General features: G+C 33.4%; 1 protein-coding gene across 1 annotated transcript in view; it reads left to right on the forward strand.

The window, feature by feature from the left end:
• The window catches only part of LOC118733090 (voltage-dependent calcium channel type A subunit alpha-1), a gene marked incomplete in the record, with an annotated part of 130,634 nt that overhangs the window by 21,921 nt on the left and 90,602 nt on the right, over positions 1 to 18,111 (forward strand). Inside the window, 9 exon segments of the mRNA XM_036462293.1 lie at positions 394 to 712; positions 895 to 1,034; positions 6,893 to 6,993; positions 8,976 to 9,131; positions 9,911 to 10,131; positions 13,058 to 13,161; positions 13,476 to 13,591; positions 17,088 to 17,147; positions 17,250 to 17,354. Of these exon segments, the coding sequence (XP_036318186.1) occupies positions 494 to 712; positions 895 to 1,034; positions 6,893 to 6,993; positions 8,976 to 9,131; positions 9,911 to 10,131; positions 13,058 to 13,161; positions 13,476 to 13,591; positions 17,088 to 17,147; positions 17,250 to 17,354 (1,222 nt within the window).

Genomic DNA, 18,111 nt, shown 5'->3' on the forward strand with positions numbered 1-18,111 from the left:
CAGGGTCGAGAGAGTTAACTATTCGAGTATCGAGTCTTTCAATTGCCAGCATTTATAAAGGGTGAGAGTCAAGTCCAGCGCTAGATTTTTCTTTCTTATCGTTATTATGTCTAGGGCATTACGATAATGTGAGCCTTACCAAGCCTTGTGGGTCAAAATATTTCCAGTAAAATAAGTAAGATTTTCCAAAAAATCGAAAACTTTAGATGAATAAAATTTGATGACATGGATCACAGTGTGTTAAGGATTTTTCCTATGAATTAATACCAACATTTAAAATAACTTTTAGAACAATTTATATATAAAATTTTTACCAGCTGCATAAATATTTAAAATTTTTAAATTCTGCACATCTAATAAAAATGTAATTGTTTTATTTGTCAACCATTTCAGGTTGGCAGCGGCTCAGGAAGCGGCGCTAGCAGGGCATCAACAGGGCTCCACAAGCGGGGGGCACTCGGGTCGAAGGGGAGCCCATCGCTTAGCTGATAGAATGGGTGGCCCAAAGAAAGACGATACACCACCTGGTGGTGGTCCAACATCATTATTTATCCTCACCGAGGATAATCCAATTAGAAAATACACACGATTCATCATAGAATGGCCGCCCTTCGAGTACGCTGTGTTATTGACAATCATTGCCAACTGTGTTGTGTTGGCTTTAGAAGAACATTTGCCTGGGGGTGATAAAACAGTATTGGCTCTGAAACTGGTAAGTGTACATACATACATACATAAATCGTAAGCATAAAAGCGCCCCAAAATAAAGTGAGCTTGAGCGCTGATATATATAGGTATGACCTTTTATTAAGCTATATGTATATCTATAAGGAAATACTTTGCCAATTACTAAACTACTTTCTATTCTATTTTTATATTTTTTCGTATACTTAGGAAAAAACGGAGACCTATTTTTTATGCATTTTCTGTGTAGAAGCATCGCTCAAGATCCTTGCCTTAGGGCTTGTTCTGCATAAACACTCCTACCTCAGGAATATTTGGAACATCATGGATTTTATCGTCGTAGTAACGGGGTAAATATTTTGTTTCATTTTTCGTGAATTTACACACACGCTCCTTTGCTGTAGTTGTTGCCTTTCAACATGTGTGTGTAAAGCCGTTGGCGGTGGGTTTTCGAAATGGATCTTAAATGATCTTAACATGTTATTTAAAAAAATACATTCATCTGTACATAAACTAAGATTATCAAGTGCACTTCATAGTATTACACCGTAATCCACGTTTGTTTATTTAATATACATATATATTTATGGCTTTCATTTTCATTCGACACAAAACTTTCTTTAGTTATAGTATTTTAAAAACCTTAGTTTTTTGTGCACAGTACATTTATCTAAGTCACAAGCGCGCCTCTGTTCGTGTTCGATACATTTAAACCCAGAGTGATGAAGTAAATATATATTTTTTATAACGAATTTGTAAGAAAAAATATATAAAACAAAAATACCACTTAGGTGTAGGTGATATATTTTTTGAATTTGGGTCTTAAATTTTATGAATTTTTAGAAACCAAAATGGTGTTTGCAATACCTTTATTGCATTCCTTAGGTTAGGTTATCCTAGCTGCCCTTATACAGTAAAGGAAAAGGGCACACTTAGGCATCCATTGGCCCATTGTGATGCCATATTAGAGACTCCTAGCGTCCTACATCTTACCTCAGAAAACGAACCAATTTGCAGCTCTGATGAAGCGCACAAAATCGTAGATACTGGCCGAGTCCAGTTCAGCCAGACACTCAAAAGACGAGCCATTGCCGAAGTGGGATAGTACCGCTCTCGATTTCCTCCTCATCACGGCAGCTACGACAGTAATCGTTTGATTACAGCGTGGGCTACCACTAAGCAGTGTACGATGAGAACTCCAATAACATGTCGGGGCATTGGTCGCTCCAAATGGAAGAGAGGGCGAGATCTACGCTTATCTAACCTAGGCCACACTTTTTTTTGAGCTGCCTTTACGTCACGGTTTGCAAAAGGTCTAACGTTTTTCGACTCCACACAATGATCAAGAAGTGAGCAGGGCGTGCTGCTGTCGATGGTACAATTGAAGTCAGTCGCTGCAGGAACGAGTGAAAGAGCATAGAGTAGGTCATCTGCCATTGCCCTGGCTTGTTTTAAATACGATTAAAATACGAGTATTCACAGGCTTTTCCGCTGTGTACGGGAAAATAAGTGGGTCCCTTACATGGGAAAGTTTATCTGGCACACATCAGGTCACGTTAGTAGTATCGTAATGAACTTCCTGGCTGAAGTTTGGCTCCGAACATTCCTTCTATATTGGCAGTCGTCAACGTAATTTATCCTAACCAATGAGGAGTTCCTACGGCGAAGTATTATTCGTAGAACAAAATAAACTTTGTCGCCTCGAAAAGGTAATTGGAAAAGATGAAGACCCCAAATAAAGTTACTTAAACCAGATAAAAATTAACGAACCTATTTTGGCTTCAATCTTGAAAACCTCTAATTAAAAATGAAAAATCAAAAAAATTACTTGGTAGCTTTTAAGTTTTTGATCTTGGACCTACGAATATATATTCTATATTTCTAGGAAACAACTCTGAAGCTTCAGAAAAGCATGCACTAAAATCTAAGCCCTGTTAAAGTGTATTTTATTCCGAAAGTGTATCGAGCATAAATCCATAAACCGGAGTCATTATTTTGTTTATATACATACATATCATCCGCAAATAATTCCTAACAAAGTTGCATACTATTTTCAGCAAAAACACATTCTCTTTAATGTCACTCTATTGTATATACGTATTTACTTCTCTTCCGCTTTCTTCTAAAATTTTAAATACATATTTATTAACTATAAATATAAATAAACTGCTTTTACGAATATTCGATTATGTTATGCCAAATTAACATTCGGTTTATGTTTTGAATATTATTTTTTTTTCTTTTTAATTTATTGATTTACCTCATATTTTCTGACAACTGCAATAAACGTGATGTTGTGAATGCCACAATGCAATCGAATGAAACTCGTTGAATATGTTTAACCAAATGCACACACTAACACTTGCGATGACCGAATGCCAATTTACATACTATACACCAATACCTGCACGCTAACTATATGAAAAAAAAAAAAAATGCAATTCACTTCATGCATTGCCGCCTTGTGCATGGGGGTGTATGCGTGCTTGCGTGCGTGCGTGCGTGCCTGCCTGCCTGCCTGTCCCTTGGGCGCCTGGTGGGGTATTTAGCGCTATGACGATCTTCGCCGAGGCCAATATAGATGTCGATCTGCGTATGTTGCGGTCGTTTCGTGTACTCCGGCCACTCAAACTCGTTTCAAGAATTCCAAGTAAGCTTTCCAGCGTACGTGTACATATAGTAATTCAAGGGAAAAAAATACGACATTTGTAGGCCAGTCATAGACAAAATTACATAGATTATTCACTACTAGTGCTTAGAAATATTATATATGTATAGTGAAATTTAAAAGATCACTCAAGATATATCTACTATCTATGTCTATTATTTATATGAGTTTATATGTCCAATAAATTAGAGAAAAAATAGTAAAAAATTTTTGGAAACTTAGCTCATTTATTTAAAGCCTATGAGCAGTGTGTTCAAAGAACTAGTAGTAATGTACCTTCACTCCTCAAGTCTTCTCTTGGGCACTTGGTTCGATTTGCAAATTGCCAATTTTATAAGAGAGATTTTTTGATAGACTTTTTTGATTTTGAGATAGACTTTTTTGTGCTGATTACGAATCCGTAAGTATAAAGTTTTCATCAGCGCCAGATTCTTTGATGACTATAAGTGACCATCAGGTCAAGGTGCAAGGATGGTATTTTGAGGGACAGGAACCCTAATTCTCGTTTTGAATAAGATCTAGTTAATCACAAACCCCCACATCCTAGGGGGTAGAAAACCTTCCTGAGGAGTACTTCTGTTTGTCTACCTCGACATGGTCACAGCATCCACTCATCCAGCACTATCCCTTAACTCAAACAATTTTAATACAAATATAGTAGGATTAATTCCCCGTTCTATTGCTACATCCACTAAGAAGACCTTTTTATGATCAGTACCGCTTCGTATAGGGATTTTAATTTTTTGACATATGGTTGGGTAAGATTCCCTCTTTATTACCGAAAAAAAATCTCAAATGTTTTCGGTAAGAACCAGTTGAGGCTTATGAAGTACGAGTAAGTAAGCAAACCTTGCTACTATCCTAATTTTCGGAACGTAACTAATCCTTTGACAGTACTTAAATACGTCGATAAGCTTTGGAACTAGCAAACAATCACCCTTTTACAAAAGCGCAGAAAATATGACAAATACTATTTAAGTCTTAAAATCCTGATATTACTCGAATCGTCTGCCGCTTCAGAGCAACCAGGAAAGTAAGGAAGTAATCTCTCTTCTACTTCCTCAAATTATCCGGCTGGAAATGGCGTAAATATTTGAACAATTAACTTAACATCTTTAATATGCGAAGTCATAACCACTCTTAAACACAGCGAATAACATCTCTAGTAAATTTAAAAATAGGCGACTCAAACAGGGCTGTCCGGTCAAACATTTTTATTACGGTTTGTCCTTTAAAATTCCGATATATGGAAAAGCGATGAATAACTCCACCAATAAAACAGCTGAAGTCATTTACTAGAAGCTCGATGGAAAAATTTAAATCCTTTTTCCGACTTTAAGAAAATACTATGGGAATATATGTAGGCATGATTCATACATACATATGTATATATGTGTTGCAAACAGTGTCCTTTGAAGTAGGTTAGGTTAAGTAGTTCGGAACGCAGCATCCCAAAAATCCGCTAAAAAGATTATTCTCTTCTGTTTAAAGTACCTGATCCTACAACGTCACTAATTTGAGGACCAAATTATTTTTTTGCTCTGGGGAAAAGGAAATAGTAGTTTTTGTTTAGAACACGCTGCTCTAGGGCTATTATGTCCGTTGAATGAAAACCAAATAAATAATATAATAAGTTATAGCTAGTTGTATACAATATTCGTGCCGTAGACCGTTCTGAAATTTAAAAAAATAATAGATTAGATTTCTAACTCCATCGTGGTCGACATTTTACTATATCTACATTATAAAATTATAGACATAGAAAAAAAAATAACGGCTAGCAATTAGCAATAATAGTGAAATACACATAAATATGTATGTATACTTATGCTAGCAAAATTATTAACACCAACAAAAAATATATCTATCTACTATCGCTAACTTACACATGTGCTCGACAGCGGGTAAGCAAAATACTATTAGATAGATTTTTGTAGTAACATACACGTACATAGACACTTAGAGGCATCAAAATGTACAAATGTACCTAAGTACGGCCAAAAAATAAAAAAGGATAAATACTAGTTTAGCGACAATTTTAGGCTGTCCGGATACGCGATGTAAGAAAGAACGCGCGAATTTAGTTAAAAATATAAAAACTTAGCTAATTGTATGTATGTATGTGTGAGTGGAGTAATGAAGTTATAGCCTTATAGCTCAAGTATTAGCTATTTTGTTTTTATAGAATTTTTTCATAATTTTTTCTCCATTAAGATTTATTTTTTTTTTCAAAAGCCGATTTTCCACGCAGCATTAAAATTTTAACTATTCACACTTAGTACAACACAGTTCGCATGTTCATACCTAAACACTTTTACACTTAACGCTATACTATACACTAGTGGTTAAAGAAATAATAATTGCAAATATTTAATGCTGAGTAAGAGAATGCACTCAGCGAGCTTAAGCTGCGCGTACAACTGTGAAAAAAGCGAAAAAAATTAAGTTTTTTTTTATCTCATAAAATACCCAATTGATTTCTGCTGTCGTCAGCGTACTTCAAATGTTCAACAGCAAAAGCGTTTGATTTGCATAGCAGAATACGCGGCGCGCTACTTTTTCAAGATGAATTGAACTATTTTGCTCTTGAAATGAAGCAACTTGACAACAGCCTTAACTGCTTTGGTTCCTTTTCGTGTGTGTGGAATACCAACGAATGTTTTAACGAACAAAAGAAAACAAAAAAAAAAAAAAACAACGAAGAAGAAACGGCGAGATGCAATTAAAATTATGTTTCTTTATGCAAATCCTTGTATACTCATTCATGTTCACAAAAATTACGTATACGTAGTTGTTGTAATCGTATAAATTTACATACATACATACGTACATACAAACATACATATATGTATAGTGTTGTATAAATAATTTTCATTTGGCAAACAAATTGTCTGCTTCTTTTGTTCGGTTGTTTGTCAATAGTAAATTTGTGTTGATTTTTCATTACATTAATGTTAGCCTACATTTATGCGTTGGTAATTCAAAAAAAAAAAAAAAAAACTTTTTCATCAGCAAATGCACTTAATATAAAGTTTATGATTTTTTCGCCACCCACCAAAGCCATTGTTAATTTTCCACTGAGCAACTCAAAAGTACCGCTACATCACTGTATAATTTATAGCTAAGTACAAAATTCCAAAAATCAAAATAAAAACTAAAAAAATTACATAAACATTGTACAAATTGAATATATTCGTATTCGTATATGCATACATATTTATATTTGCAATATTTATTAATTTATATGTTATTCTTTTATATCCTCCTTTGCCACTATATACAAAAATTCATTGCTACTAAACACATGTTAATGCCATGTTAATGCCATGCCATGCCATGCAATCGGAACATTTTGCCAAATAAAAATTATCATCTCTTTCAAATGAATAAAAACAAAAAAAAAAAAAATACAAAACTCTTCAATCAAAATTAACTTCAACTCGAAACTCGTACAAATAACATTTATACAAAATTAAAACATAATATCAATGAAAAATTAACAATTAAAACCAAACACTTGCATATTCGAAACAACATCAGATTTATGGCACTGCTCCCACAAAAATGGATTGAGGTAGATCTAAAAACATTAAGGGCTATACGTGTGCTAAGGCCCTTGAAATTAGTCTCTGGAATTCCTAGTGAGTAGTTTCATTAGTTGTAAGCGCTAAAATGTTAAATATTTTAAATATGTAATTAAATATGTAGTGGTAGTTGTAAAAAAAAAAATATGTACAAAAATTACTAGAATATAGCGCTAGTTTCTTATTAGTTTAAAATTTTTTAAATTCATACATAATAGCCTAGCATGCTAGATATTTTTATACATATGTATTCAAAAATAATTTTAAATTATTATTTTTTAGTTTTAGCTACATTTAGCTTAGTATTTTTTAATAACAGCGCAAAACAATGAAATATGTTGGTGGAAAAATACGGGTACATTTCTACGGAAATTTCTAATCAACGAATTGAACATTACATTCTTTTAGAATACGTACACGCATATATATATTATTCAACCATTTGAAATGTACAGCTAAGCTTATAAAAAAAAATCAAAATGTGTTTCCAAAAATATTTTAGTATATGGACTCAACACCGTTAGACCGGTTCGGTTCCCATACAAAACAAAACAAAAATCGCGTGAATAACCAGTTACTCATAAAATTTGATTTTTAAACTTAAATATTTAGCCAGAACTGGTCCTAAAGTGGGCTCAAACTAGGCTAAAAATGGTCCCGAAGAAGTTCCGAACTATGCATGTATATCAACGAGCAGTGTTGCCAGAACAGTGATTAGATTTCTGAAATCGTCTTGGTTTAAGCGTGACATAGTTAAATACTACTCGTACTAAGTGGTTATGGCATGAAATTCCCTAAGGTAATGAAAAAGAGCATACTTGGGAACTTATCGTGAAATAACGATGACGCAAACATGAATTCGTTGCAATGAGCAATCAAAAATCACCGTAGACATGAACAATTCGCACAATAGGTAAGGTCTGACTTCCTTAAAATGGGGCATTATAAGTTCATGTGTTGTGAGATATTTCATGCCAATACCGCTGGGAATGAGGCTTGGGTTTTTTTTCAAAAATCAAATCTGGCCAAAAAATGCTGTGACATTCCAAGGAACTGGGTAGAACCGGGTTCTACTTGCATTTTCACAAAATTTATCCAAAGATGATTCAATCAGGCATCTCTGACTGTGTTACCCCTAATGATGCTTCTGAAGTCCATCTTCTGTTTGTCAGTTCCACGAAGTAGGTTTTAAGCCAGCGCCTTCCGGACGAAAGCGGTATACCCACTTTATTGAAGGTATTCGTGGTAGAAAGGGTATGGTACTTCTATTTGTTCTGAGACTCAAACCAACCCTAGTACAGTGTAGTACTTGGCTGGCAGCTCTTTTAGAGCTCGATATTTGATACCTTTTTTAGAGAGTGTCAAGCAGCCGTCTAACGTTTTAATAGTAAATTGACTGACCGAGCAATCTCGTTTTAGTAGGTTAAGCTTAACCTTGATCAATCATAGTTTAGCTTTCTTAACAGCTATCGATGCGAATATTCACCACTTTCCAGACTTTATTTTTTCTGCTATACGTTCACCGAGGGAATCCATTATCCAAAGTGGAGGTCGGTGTCGTGTAGTCTGGTGACTTGATTTTAACAGTACTTTACGGTGATGGCCTATAGTGAAAAGTTTAGCCCGATTTTGGAAAACGAGGAATGAAACACAACAAATTTTTTACTAAATATAAGCCACCAATACTACTTATTACGTTTTATGACTCCACAAAAAAATGTACGTTTATATTCGTCACAAATTGTTACTTGAATTGAAGGAGCCCGTCTTATTGTGAATCCGCCAACATATTTCAATATATTTCAGTTAGCTATTTAGATAATTATTAGCTAACTAGTTTTTAGTTGCGCTAGTTTTGTAACTTTTTCGTAGCTATTTTTTAACTGTTAAACTGTTTAATTTTTTTAATAACTAGAAAAATAAATTTTGTTCCCAAACTAATACACAATTTTATTTTCTTACGCGAAAATCTCAACACAACTTCATGCGCGCTTAACACTGCTGTGCCTTTCGATGCTGGAATCTTTGCTGGAAAACAGGTTTACAAGTAGTTTTAAAATCCATTATCAAGGCTATGGCGCCGTTACTTCAAATCGGACTTTTGGTCTTGTTTGCAATCGTTATATTTGCAATCATCGGACTCGAGTTCTATTCGGGCGCACTGCATAAGACTTGTTATAGCTTAGAAGATCCAAGTAAGTAACAAATTTCACTGCTAAGACAATTCATTTGAGCGCAGTTTACATAAAGTCATAGACAGGCGGCAGCATTGATACGGCATAACTCGTTAATTCGGAATTATGTCGGACATTAACTGAAGTTGATTCTTATTGAGTTCTAGAGTTTAATGAGTTAGTTTAATATCTATGAAATTAAATTTATTAAAAAATCTTAAAACAACTTTAATTATATACAATTAATTTAAAAAATAAAAATTTGATGGCAGTGGTACTCGAACAAACGAATGGCGATTCGCTTAATCCGTAAAACTGCCTTCGGCCAGGGTGCAATTTTGGTCGGATAAACTGCGTCGCTATTTCAGACTAACGTTGCCGTCTCTCTATGCTATAAGTACAAATTTAACACAATGAAAATACTTTCTCCTTTCCTATAAACATGTATCGTACACCTAGATCTAAAGTAGGATCAACTCAAAAAAAAATTTTGTGGAATTTTTTTTGCATAAATAAATTAATAGGAAATGGATATGGAAATATTTTTGTCGTCATCTGTACCATCCACAAGCAGTTAAAATTTCCTCTATGAATTTTGAGTTAGTTCACTTTAGAACTAGATGTGCGATATTTACACTGAAAGAAAAGTTTAGTTACGTCAATTCAATCTATTTCGCTCAACTCACGTTTGTTATTGTCTTGTCTTGTCGTTGGCGTAATTAAACCCAATTTCTTAGTGTACGAAACGCTCTTCTTCTTTTAACAATTCGAAATAAATCACCATTTGCGTTTTCTTCCAGATAAACCTGTTAAGGAAGGCGAATCAGAGACACCATGCAATACGGATAATGCGACGGAGAAAGCGGGTGGCTCATTTGTATGTAATTATAACACGAGTATGTGTCTGGAAAAGTGGGAAGGGCCAAATTGGGGCATAACTAGTTTTGATAATATCGGGTTTGCCATGTTGACTGTGTTCCAATGTATCACCATGGAGGGCTGGACAGCAATACTGTATTGGGTAAATTGAAAGAAACAAAACATGCCAAAAATACCGTTGTAAAAACATTTGTAAAAAATATTTAGTAAAACTTGACATACTTCAAGCAATCGCCAAAATTACATGTTTACATGCTACCAATTTATATGTCTGCGCTATGTTTGTAGTTAAGTGCTGCTAGAATTTTGAAAAAAAAAACAAAAACGAAATAATAATAAGTTTTCTGATATCTCATCGCCTACTAAAACGTTTACGTGCTGCTAGCAAATTTTACTGTGTTATTATTTTTAGTACAGAAAATATCTGAAACTAAAACTTTTCTGAGATCTGCTAAATACGTTCTGTGTTTTCTATTTAAATGTGCTCATTCAGCTGTTTTTATGAGTTTTTTTTAAGGTCTTTAAGGTACTCTCTACCTACTTTTGTACATATGTATGTATATTTCTCCAATTGAATTAAATGTGTGATATCACTCGGTTATCTGCTCCATTTAGCCCTTATGAATGCAACTATGAATAAATGACTTTAACATGTTTCGTGGAATTTTAAATGCTAAGCTGCACAATATTATTGACGAGAATGATGATTCTATAATTTTGATTGTTAACCTTTTTCCAATTTTTAGCCTCTTCACCTCCGGTTATCTATCTGTCTATCTCTAACTACCTTCAACTCGAAATTCCCCTGACTGATTAAATGAAAAGCACTTCCAATATCTTAACGTATTTGTTTTAAAAAATTACCATCCGTATGCATATGTGTATTGGATGGTAAATAATAACTAATAACACTTTCCTTTATTTTCATGTAATATAATTTTTCTTTCCGGTCCCTTACAAAGCTCTTTCCTTGCAATCACTATTTCAAGAAAACCTGTACACACTGCCTATTGCGAATACTGATTTACCTAATACAGAATTGCCTATCATTTATGATAGTGAGCTACTGAAGAAGGTGAAGGTGTTGCCGTTATATTTCCATATGCCCATGCACTTTTATAAATGTATTTAACTTAAAATTAACACACTAATACTTTAACGGACGTTCATTTTGATGCATTCCTCGCTAAACACTACTTCTTGCATTTTTATTCGTTTTGTAGAACCCATGCATTTGCATTTTAAACTCAAGTGTGTTCTTGCTAGTTGAAAAATATTTCATATAATTTACTATCTTACCTTTTAGAGTTTATTTTGACCCTCCCTCCGTTTAATATAATTTAGGTTTTGCTTTTATTAGAAAGAGTATACTTTTATTAGAAAAAAGGGACATAAGTGATCGAGAAAGTTATGATGTTACTTATTTCTATAAAACATTGCACTAAAAAAAAAAAAAAAAAAAATTGGGAAATTAAATTACTAATCCCCTCCTAAGTATACTTGCAACTCACATCTGGTGGCTTGAAAAGCATGGCATCCAACAAAAAAATAAAAAATAAATAAAATTATTAATTCCTTACTCATTGCCAGACAAACCTTTTCGAGGATACCTTTTTCACAAGCCATACATGCGCATTTATCTTTTCATCTTCAATTCTAATACGAAGTGAAACAAAACAACTCAAATTGAACAGGTTGCAAGAACAACTACGAAAATTTGTATACAACGATTTTGGCCGTAATTTTCAACCAACTCTCCTCATCTAAAGAAAATACTTTTCCAGTGGTGTTCTATATTTTTTCGGTAGAATCGCCAAATGAACGGAGACAAAATTTATGTTAGCATATTAATATCTCAATAAGCACACTGGTGTATAAGTTGGTGTAAATTAGTAAGCAGAATTATACCAAAATTCGTAAATTTACACCAAGTTATACACCAGTGTGCTACTTCAGATATAGATATGGGCCTGAGTAGTTCAAACTTTAGTTTTACTTAACTTATGTTGAGAAATGTCACATAATGTACCAATCTGTTCTATGAAGAGTGGATTTGTTCGGGAGAACGTGCACCTAAAGAGGCCAGTAGGTCTGTCCGCCAAAGAGCTCAACGGCGACAGTTTTTTAGAATTCTCGCGATGTCATTCGCAAAAGCAAAAACAACGCAATTTTTGTGCAGAAACATTTGCTCTTTTACCAAGGCAATGAAAGGGTGCACGTCAAAAATAAAAGAAAAGAAAATATTTTTTCCATAAATTGGGGTATAAAGACCCAGTTTTTGCGTTTGTTGTTCAGTTTTTACAGATGTAAGTTATCATTTAAATATAATTTCTGGTATGTGGAATGCATCAACTCTGAATGTTTCTTGGTGTGTACTTATGCATTCTTTATGTTTTTTTGTGTACGTATCTCACTCATACCCATACATATACATATACATATATGAGGCTATAAGAGCCAGGGGAGCTTATCTATGTACTAAAAAATTTGTTGAGTAACTACGATTATTATGGAAAAGTTCACTTATTATAAAAAAACAAAACTAGATTTTTTGGAAATGTCAATTAGACTACTCTGGCTCTCAGGGCCTCCTAATTGAAACTGAATTGCACGAAATTCTTTATAATTTTATAATTTTCTTATTTCTTTAGATTTAGATAGATTAATTGGAGAAATTGGAATTAAAATCAAAAGCGCTTTTAAAATTAGTGTAAATGCAACGAAATTTTTAATTGAAATTTTAAGTTTTCATACATGAAACCTCTCTCAGTAGCATACATTTTTTTTTATATTGTATATAACTATGTGCTGCATTTGTTGTAATGATAAGCTATTTAATTTCAACTTCTTTCTTCTCATAGCGCATACTTTTGTGTATGTATGTATGTACGCTAATACATACAAACAGGTGTACATATAAGTGTATGTGTAAAGAAACGCATTAACGTATGCTTGCTGTAACTCTAACTGAATAAATATCATTCATGCCTTACTTTGTTACAATTTTGTGCATTTACTATGAATTAACTTACATATCTCTCTATGCTTTCAAAATGATATTCTTACAGACCAACGATGCTTTAGGTTCAACATTTAATTGGATATATTTCGTGCCTCTAATAGTTATAGGCTCATTTTTTATGCTCAACTTAGTTCTCGGTGTCCTTAGCGGGTAAGTTGATGTCTCGCAAATTGCTCTAAATACATATATAAATATACATATATGCTTACGTACGTATATTAAATTTATTATTTTTCGAGTTCTACTTATTATAATTATATTTATGTTGTTGTTGTTGTGTATATTTTCAAATATTTTGCTATTATTTAACAATCTACTCTAATTTATTTGTTCTTTTTCTGTAAATCGAATTCAAACCAAATCAACCAAATTAAAATAAAACGAAAAAAACAAAAAATAATGATTATGTGATATGATAACCAAAAAAAAAAAAAAAAAACAAACCCCGCATATGTTTTGTGCAGTGAATTTTCGAATGAACGTAATCGTGTCGAACGTCGCATGGAGTTTCAAAAATGCCGTTTTCGCACCATGTTTCAAACTGCCATGGTTTCATATCTCGATTGGATAACACAAGCAGGTTTTTGACTTACCTTTTTAGTAACCAAAAAAAACAAAAAAAAACAACCGTTATGACCGAAAGCGTTTTAAGCTAGTACCTCCACCATCACCAACTAGTACCACAACATAGAACCAGAGAAAATAATAAAAACAAATTGAAGCAAATAAATTAGAATACAACTTTTAGCGACGCTAATGTCAGAAGAAGCCTATTCCCACCACAAAATATTGTACCACCAGTACATTACATGCATCCAAAAAAAAAAACCAAAAAAAAAAACCCAAATATACTTTCACTACAAAATATTTATATAGCAAGCTCCTGATAGCATTAAAGCAGTTCACAAGTATTCATGCTAGTTGTCCTTATGTGTATGCTAAATATACACCCACAAACATACATACATATAAACTTAAATAATTACCCGGAATTCGAAGGAGTTTCTTATTCATAAAAATGTACTAGCTATCACATAAAACGATACGTGTTTGTATGTACATACCTACATATATGAGTATTCATTAATGGAAGTCTAAATTAGAGAGAGAGAAAAAAAAAAAAACTATTTAGTCGCTCCTGGCAATGTTAACTGTTGTTAGAAAACCATGTTAGTTTCAACACCAACTGAAAATATGTTTGAGATGCGGGTTATTGAAAATGTTTGTGAAGGTTGTTTTGTTTGTTTTGTGATGCGATGTGAATGTGTTTTGCATTTTCTGTACTGCAGAAGTAAATGAGTTTTAAGAAGAAAACCACACACACACACATATTAAACAGTACACAAAACAATTAAACCAAATTATATATATACACATGCATATATGTATCTACATATGAATCAATAAACTAAACTAATATTTACACTATTAAATATAACACCTACTTACATACATACACACATAGATGAGCAAATCTCAGTTTCAGTACTTTTTCTAAGCACAGTTTTTTGCACCAAACATTACTATAATACACATCCATTATAACAGTTTATCTCTGTACAAAATTGAATTTAATCATGAGAGAGCGACCAATACAATTGAACTTACTACGCTTACCAATCATATGTAGTTAGTTACTACTTTTTCTTCAACAAAGCACCCAGTCGCTTCTCTTCTGTGCCAACTGTGCCTTGTCCCCGAGGACATATGTACATACATACGTACTACTATTTAGCGCTGGGAAATTTCGAATATCTGATTAAAAAATCTGCATATATGGATTTTAACCACATATACGGATATATTCAAATATGAACCGGATATCCGGATAACAAAATTGAACCTTTAGAAAAATTGGAGGATATTAACCGGATATCCGCATAACGAAATATAACGAATATTAACCGAATCATATGCACTTCGGCTGGTAGATATAACCGGATTTTTTGAATATCCGGATATTTGACAATCCAAGTAAAAAGGTCTATTATCCGGATACACGGACATTGACTGGATATGCGAATATTAAAATTAACGAATATTAAGCGGATATCGAATAGCAAAATCAGCGAATAATAACCGGATTCACAAAGGATATTCGGATATCAATATAGACATGAAAATCCGAACTTATATATGGACATCCGAATACACTGATAGTCCCAGTGCAGCGTGAAGTTAAGCATCAGCTACCATTCCTGTACATATCTTGATTAGTTTCGAACGGTTTCCAAAGGCCTTTAGAGCAGCTTGACTGTCACTGCGGACAGTCGCACTACCTTTCACCAATTATCTAGTCCCTAAGTACTCGAAGATCTCCGAATTCACGTCTATGGACCGAAAGAAGAATAATATGTATTTTAGTCGCTTTCGAGATGTTCAAGCCAGTTGTGATTTTAATGAGCTTTATAGGACATCTAGCGACATACTTTCTTTCAAAAGTTGCTGTAATTATAAGTTTGACACTTAAGTCCAAAAATAAAGCGCATTATACCGACAACTTGTAAATAATACGTTTTACCCGAAACTCAAGTCGTCCTGCCATAATCCAAAGGATTTGAGTCGGCACATCGTCCTTGATTCTTCCGCTGGTATGGCTGTGCAAACCTCATTTCATTATCTAACTTTCTATCGCGTAATCCAAGTGTGGCAAATTCAACAAAGCACTAAAATCAGGACGCAACAAAACGCTTTTCAGAATTCCAGGACTCTATTCGGCTAGAGGTTTTGTAAGTCGGCGTAGGCGCTGAAAGTCATAACGTCTGAAAAGCTTGGTATAGAGTTCAACTCAGAGAGCTTTTATATGATCCAAAAATCTGAGTATAGTGGCCAAATTTTTTTTTTCAACCAATATAGGCAAGAAAGCGATAGATTTTCAAAATTTAGAGAAAAAAATTTGCCGCTATACTGAGGTTTTTGGATCCTGAAAACTTGTTTTCTCGAGAACACGAATTGATCTGAGTATGAGGCATTGTTCGTATGGCCAACACCTATCAAACCTAATATATGCGCCCTCTAGGTTTTTTTTTTTGTATTCCCCAGTGTTATACATACATACATACCACATTATATCTCCTTAGCATTACTCGACTCCAGCATCCACATCAACATAGTAGGTACCCTAGGCTCAACTCAACTAAACCAAAAATACACACACCACACACACGCAAGTAAATGCAAAGCAAAATGCCCGTCGATATTGAAAGTTTCGTTATGTATTACTTATGGAATTTTATTGAAGAGCATTCTTACTATATATATTTATTGCATTTATATTTGAATTTATAATTTACAACAATTATAACCACTGATTTCCCTTCAAATTTTCGTTTATCATTTTGTGTTTTCCTTAAGTTCATTATAATGTACTATTTACATACGTATTCGTACTTACAAAAGTACAAACATATGTATGCACTTAAGTATTTCTATGTATTCAAAATTTTATATGTAAGTAACTCTGTACTAAATATCACAATTTGAATTTCGAATTCGAACAACAAAACACTTGCTATTTATTCCTGTATGTATATTATTTTTGTGTAATTATTTTTTGTAGTGAATTCGCAAAAGAACGTGAAAAAGTAGAAAATAGACAAGAGTTTCTTAAACTTAGAAGACAACATCAGCTAGAAAGAGAATTGAACGGCTATGTTGAATGGATATGTAAAGCTGGTATAGTATTGCGTTACACCTAACTAACTACATACATAAACACGTATTTAGATAATCGAATAAATTGTTTTGAATTTTCGAATATACCTACATATTTTGAGAGTTTTGACAAGTAAATAAATTAAACACAAAATACACAATTCTACATAAATAACCTTGCTGTATGTTTTTTTTTTGAAGCACACACCGCGTTTACAACAAATACAATAACACACACACACACACATCCATTCCCAATTTCCAATCCCCACTTTGATAATATTTAATAAATATATAAGTATGTACGTATATTCCAAGTTTAACGTAAAAACTGTTTTTGAGCTTTTTGCTTAACCCCTTTTGAGCTTCCGATTTTATTTTCTTTTTTTGTGGCCTTACTAACCTTTTGCTTATCCTTGCAGAGGAAGTAATTTTAGCCGAAGAGCGTACAACTGAGGCAGAAAAAATGCACATAATGGAGGGTGAGTGCTGGAGAACACAATAAAATTAAACATTTTTTAAATTTTAAAGCACAAATTTGTACAACCTATGAATGTCTATAATTGATTGATTTCTCCTTGCAGCACGAAGAAGAAACGCTGCAAAACGTAAAAAACTGAAAAGTTTAGGCAAATCGAAGTCGACAGACACCGAAGAGGAGGAGGGCGAAGAAGATTATGGGGATGACGGTATGTATCGCATGAAGTTACATACATAGTTACATAAACGCACAACACAATAATCAAATTTAATAAATTGGGCATATGCAAAAATGTTCAGAATAAATGGAAAATGTGTTGAAAATCCACCAAAATAGCATGTCACACAAGCCATTGTTTGAAAACCAAAATAACCGACATAGAAAAAAAAACACACACACACATTAAAAATTGTATTATGTACCTCCAATTCAAAATCAAAGTGCGCATGAGTAGCCAATCTTGTACGCGACTCATGTTGCCAACATAAGCAGTGAAACCTATCAGAGTTTGCATTCGGAAAGGACAACGGTTTTTGTACAACGCCTTAGGCACGTTTCCTGAAGGGACAGAATGATTGTAAGTCGCCTCTAAGGGTGGTTACCATAACCCACAGTTTGAAACAAAAATTATTTTAGTAAAGTAAATACATAATGAGACAAGGGACTGGCAAAGAACATATTCACAGCTCCGAGCGGTTTCACTGCGTACAGTGAATCAAACAAGTGTTCACTTATAGATTTTTTTTTTAATATTCAATTTTTTTTTCAAGTTAAATTTTTTTATTACTTTCTTATTAAAATATAGATCATGCTTCTAACAAACATAAAACCAAGTCATCGAAATTTCGAACTTTTTAATCTGAATCTCTATAATAGCGCATAAAATTCGAGTATAATAAAATGCCAGTTTCAGAGGGCTAAAAAATCGCATGTTAATTTTTTGGAAGCATGAACTATATTTTTAT

This window comes from Rhagoletis pomonella, unplaced genomic scaffold, assembly GCF_013731165.1.
Source record: "Rhagoletis pomonella isolate Grant_MI unplaced genomic scaffold, Rhpom_1.0 Rhpom_scaffold_00002, whole genome shotgun sequence".
NCBI lineage: Eukaryota > Metazoa > Arthropoda > Insecta > Diptera > Tephritidae > Rhagoletis > Rhagoletis pomonella.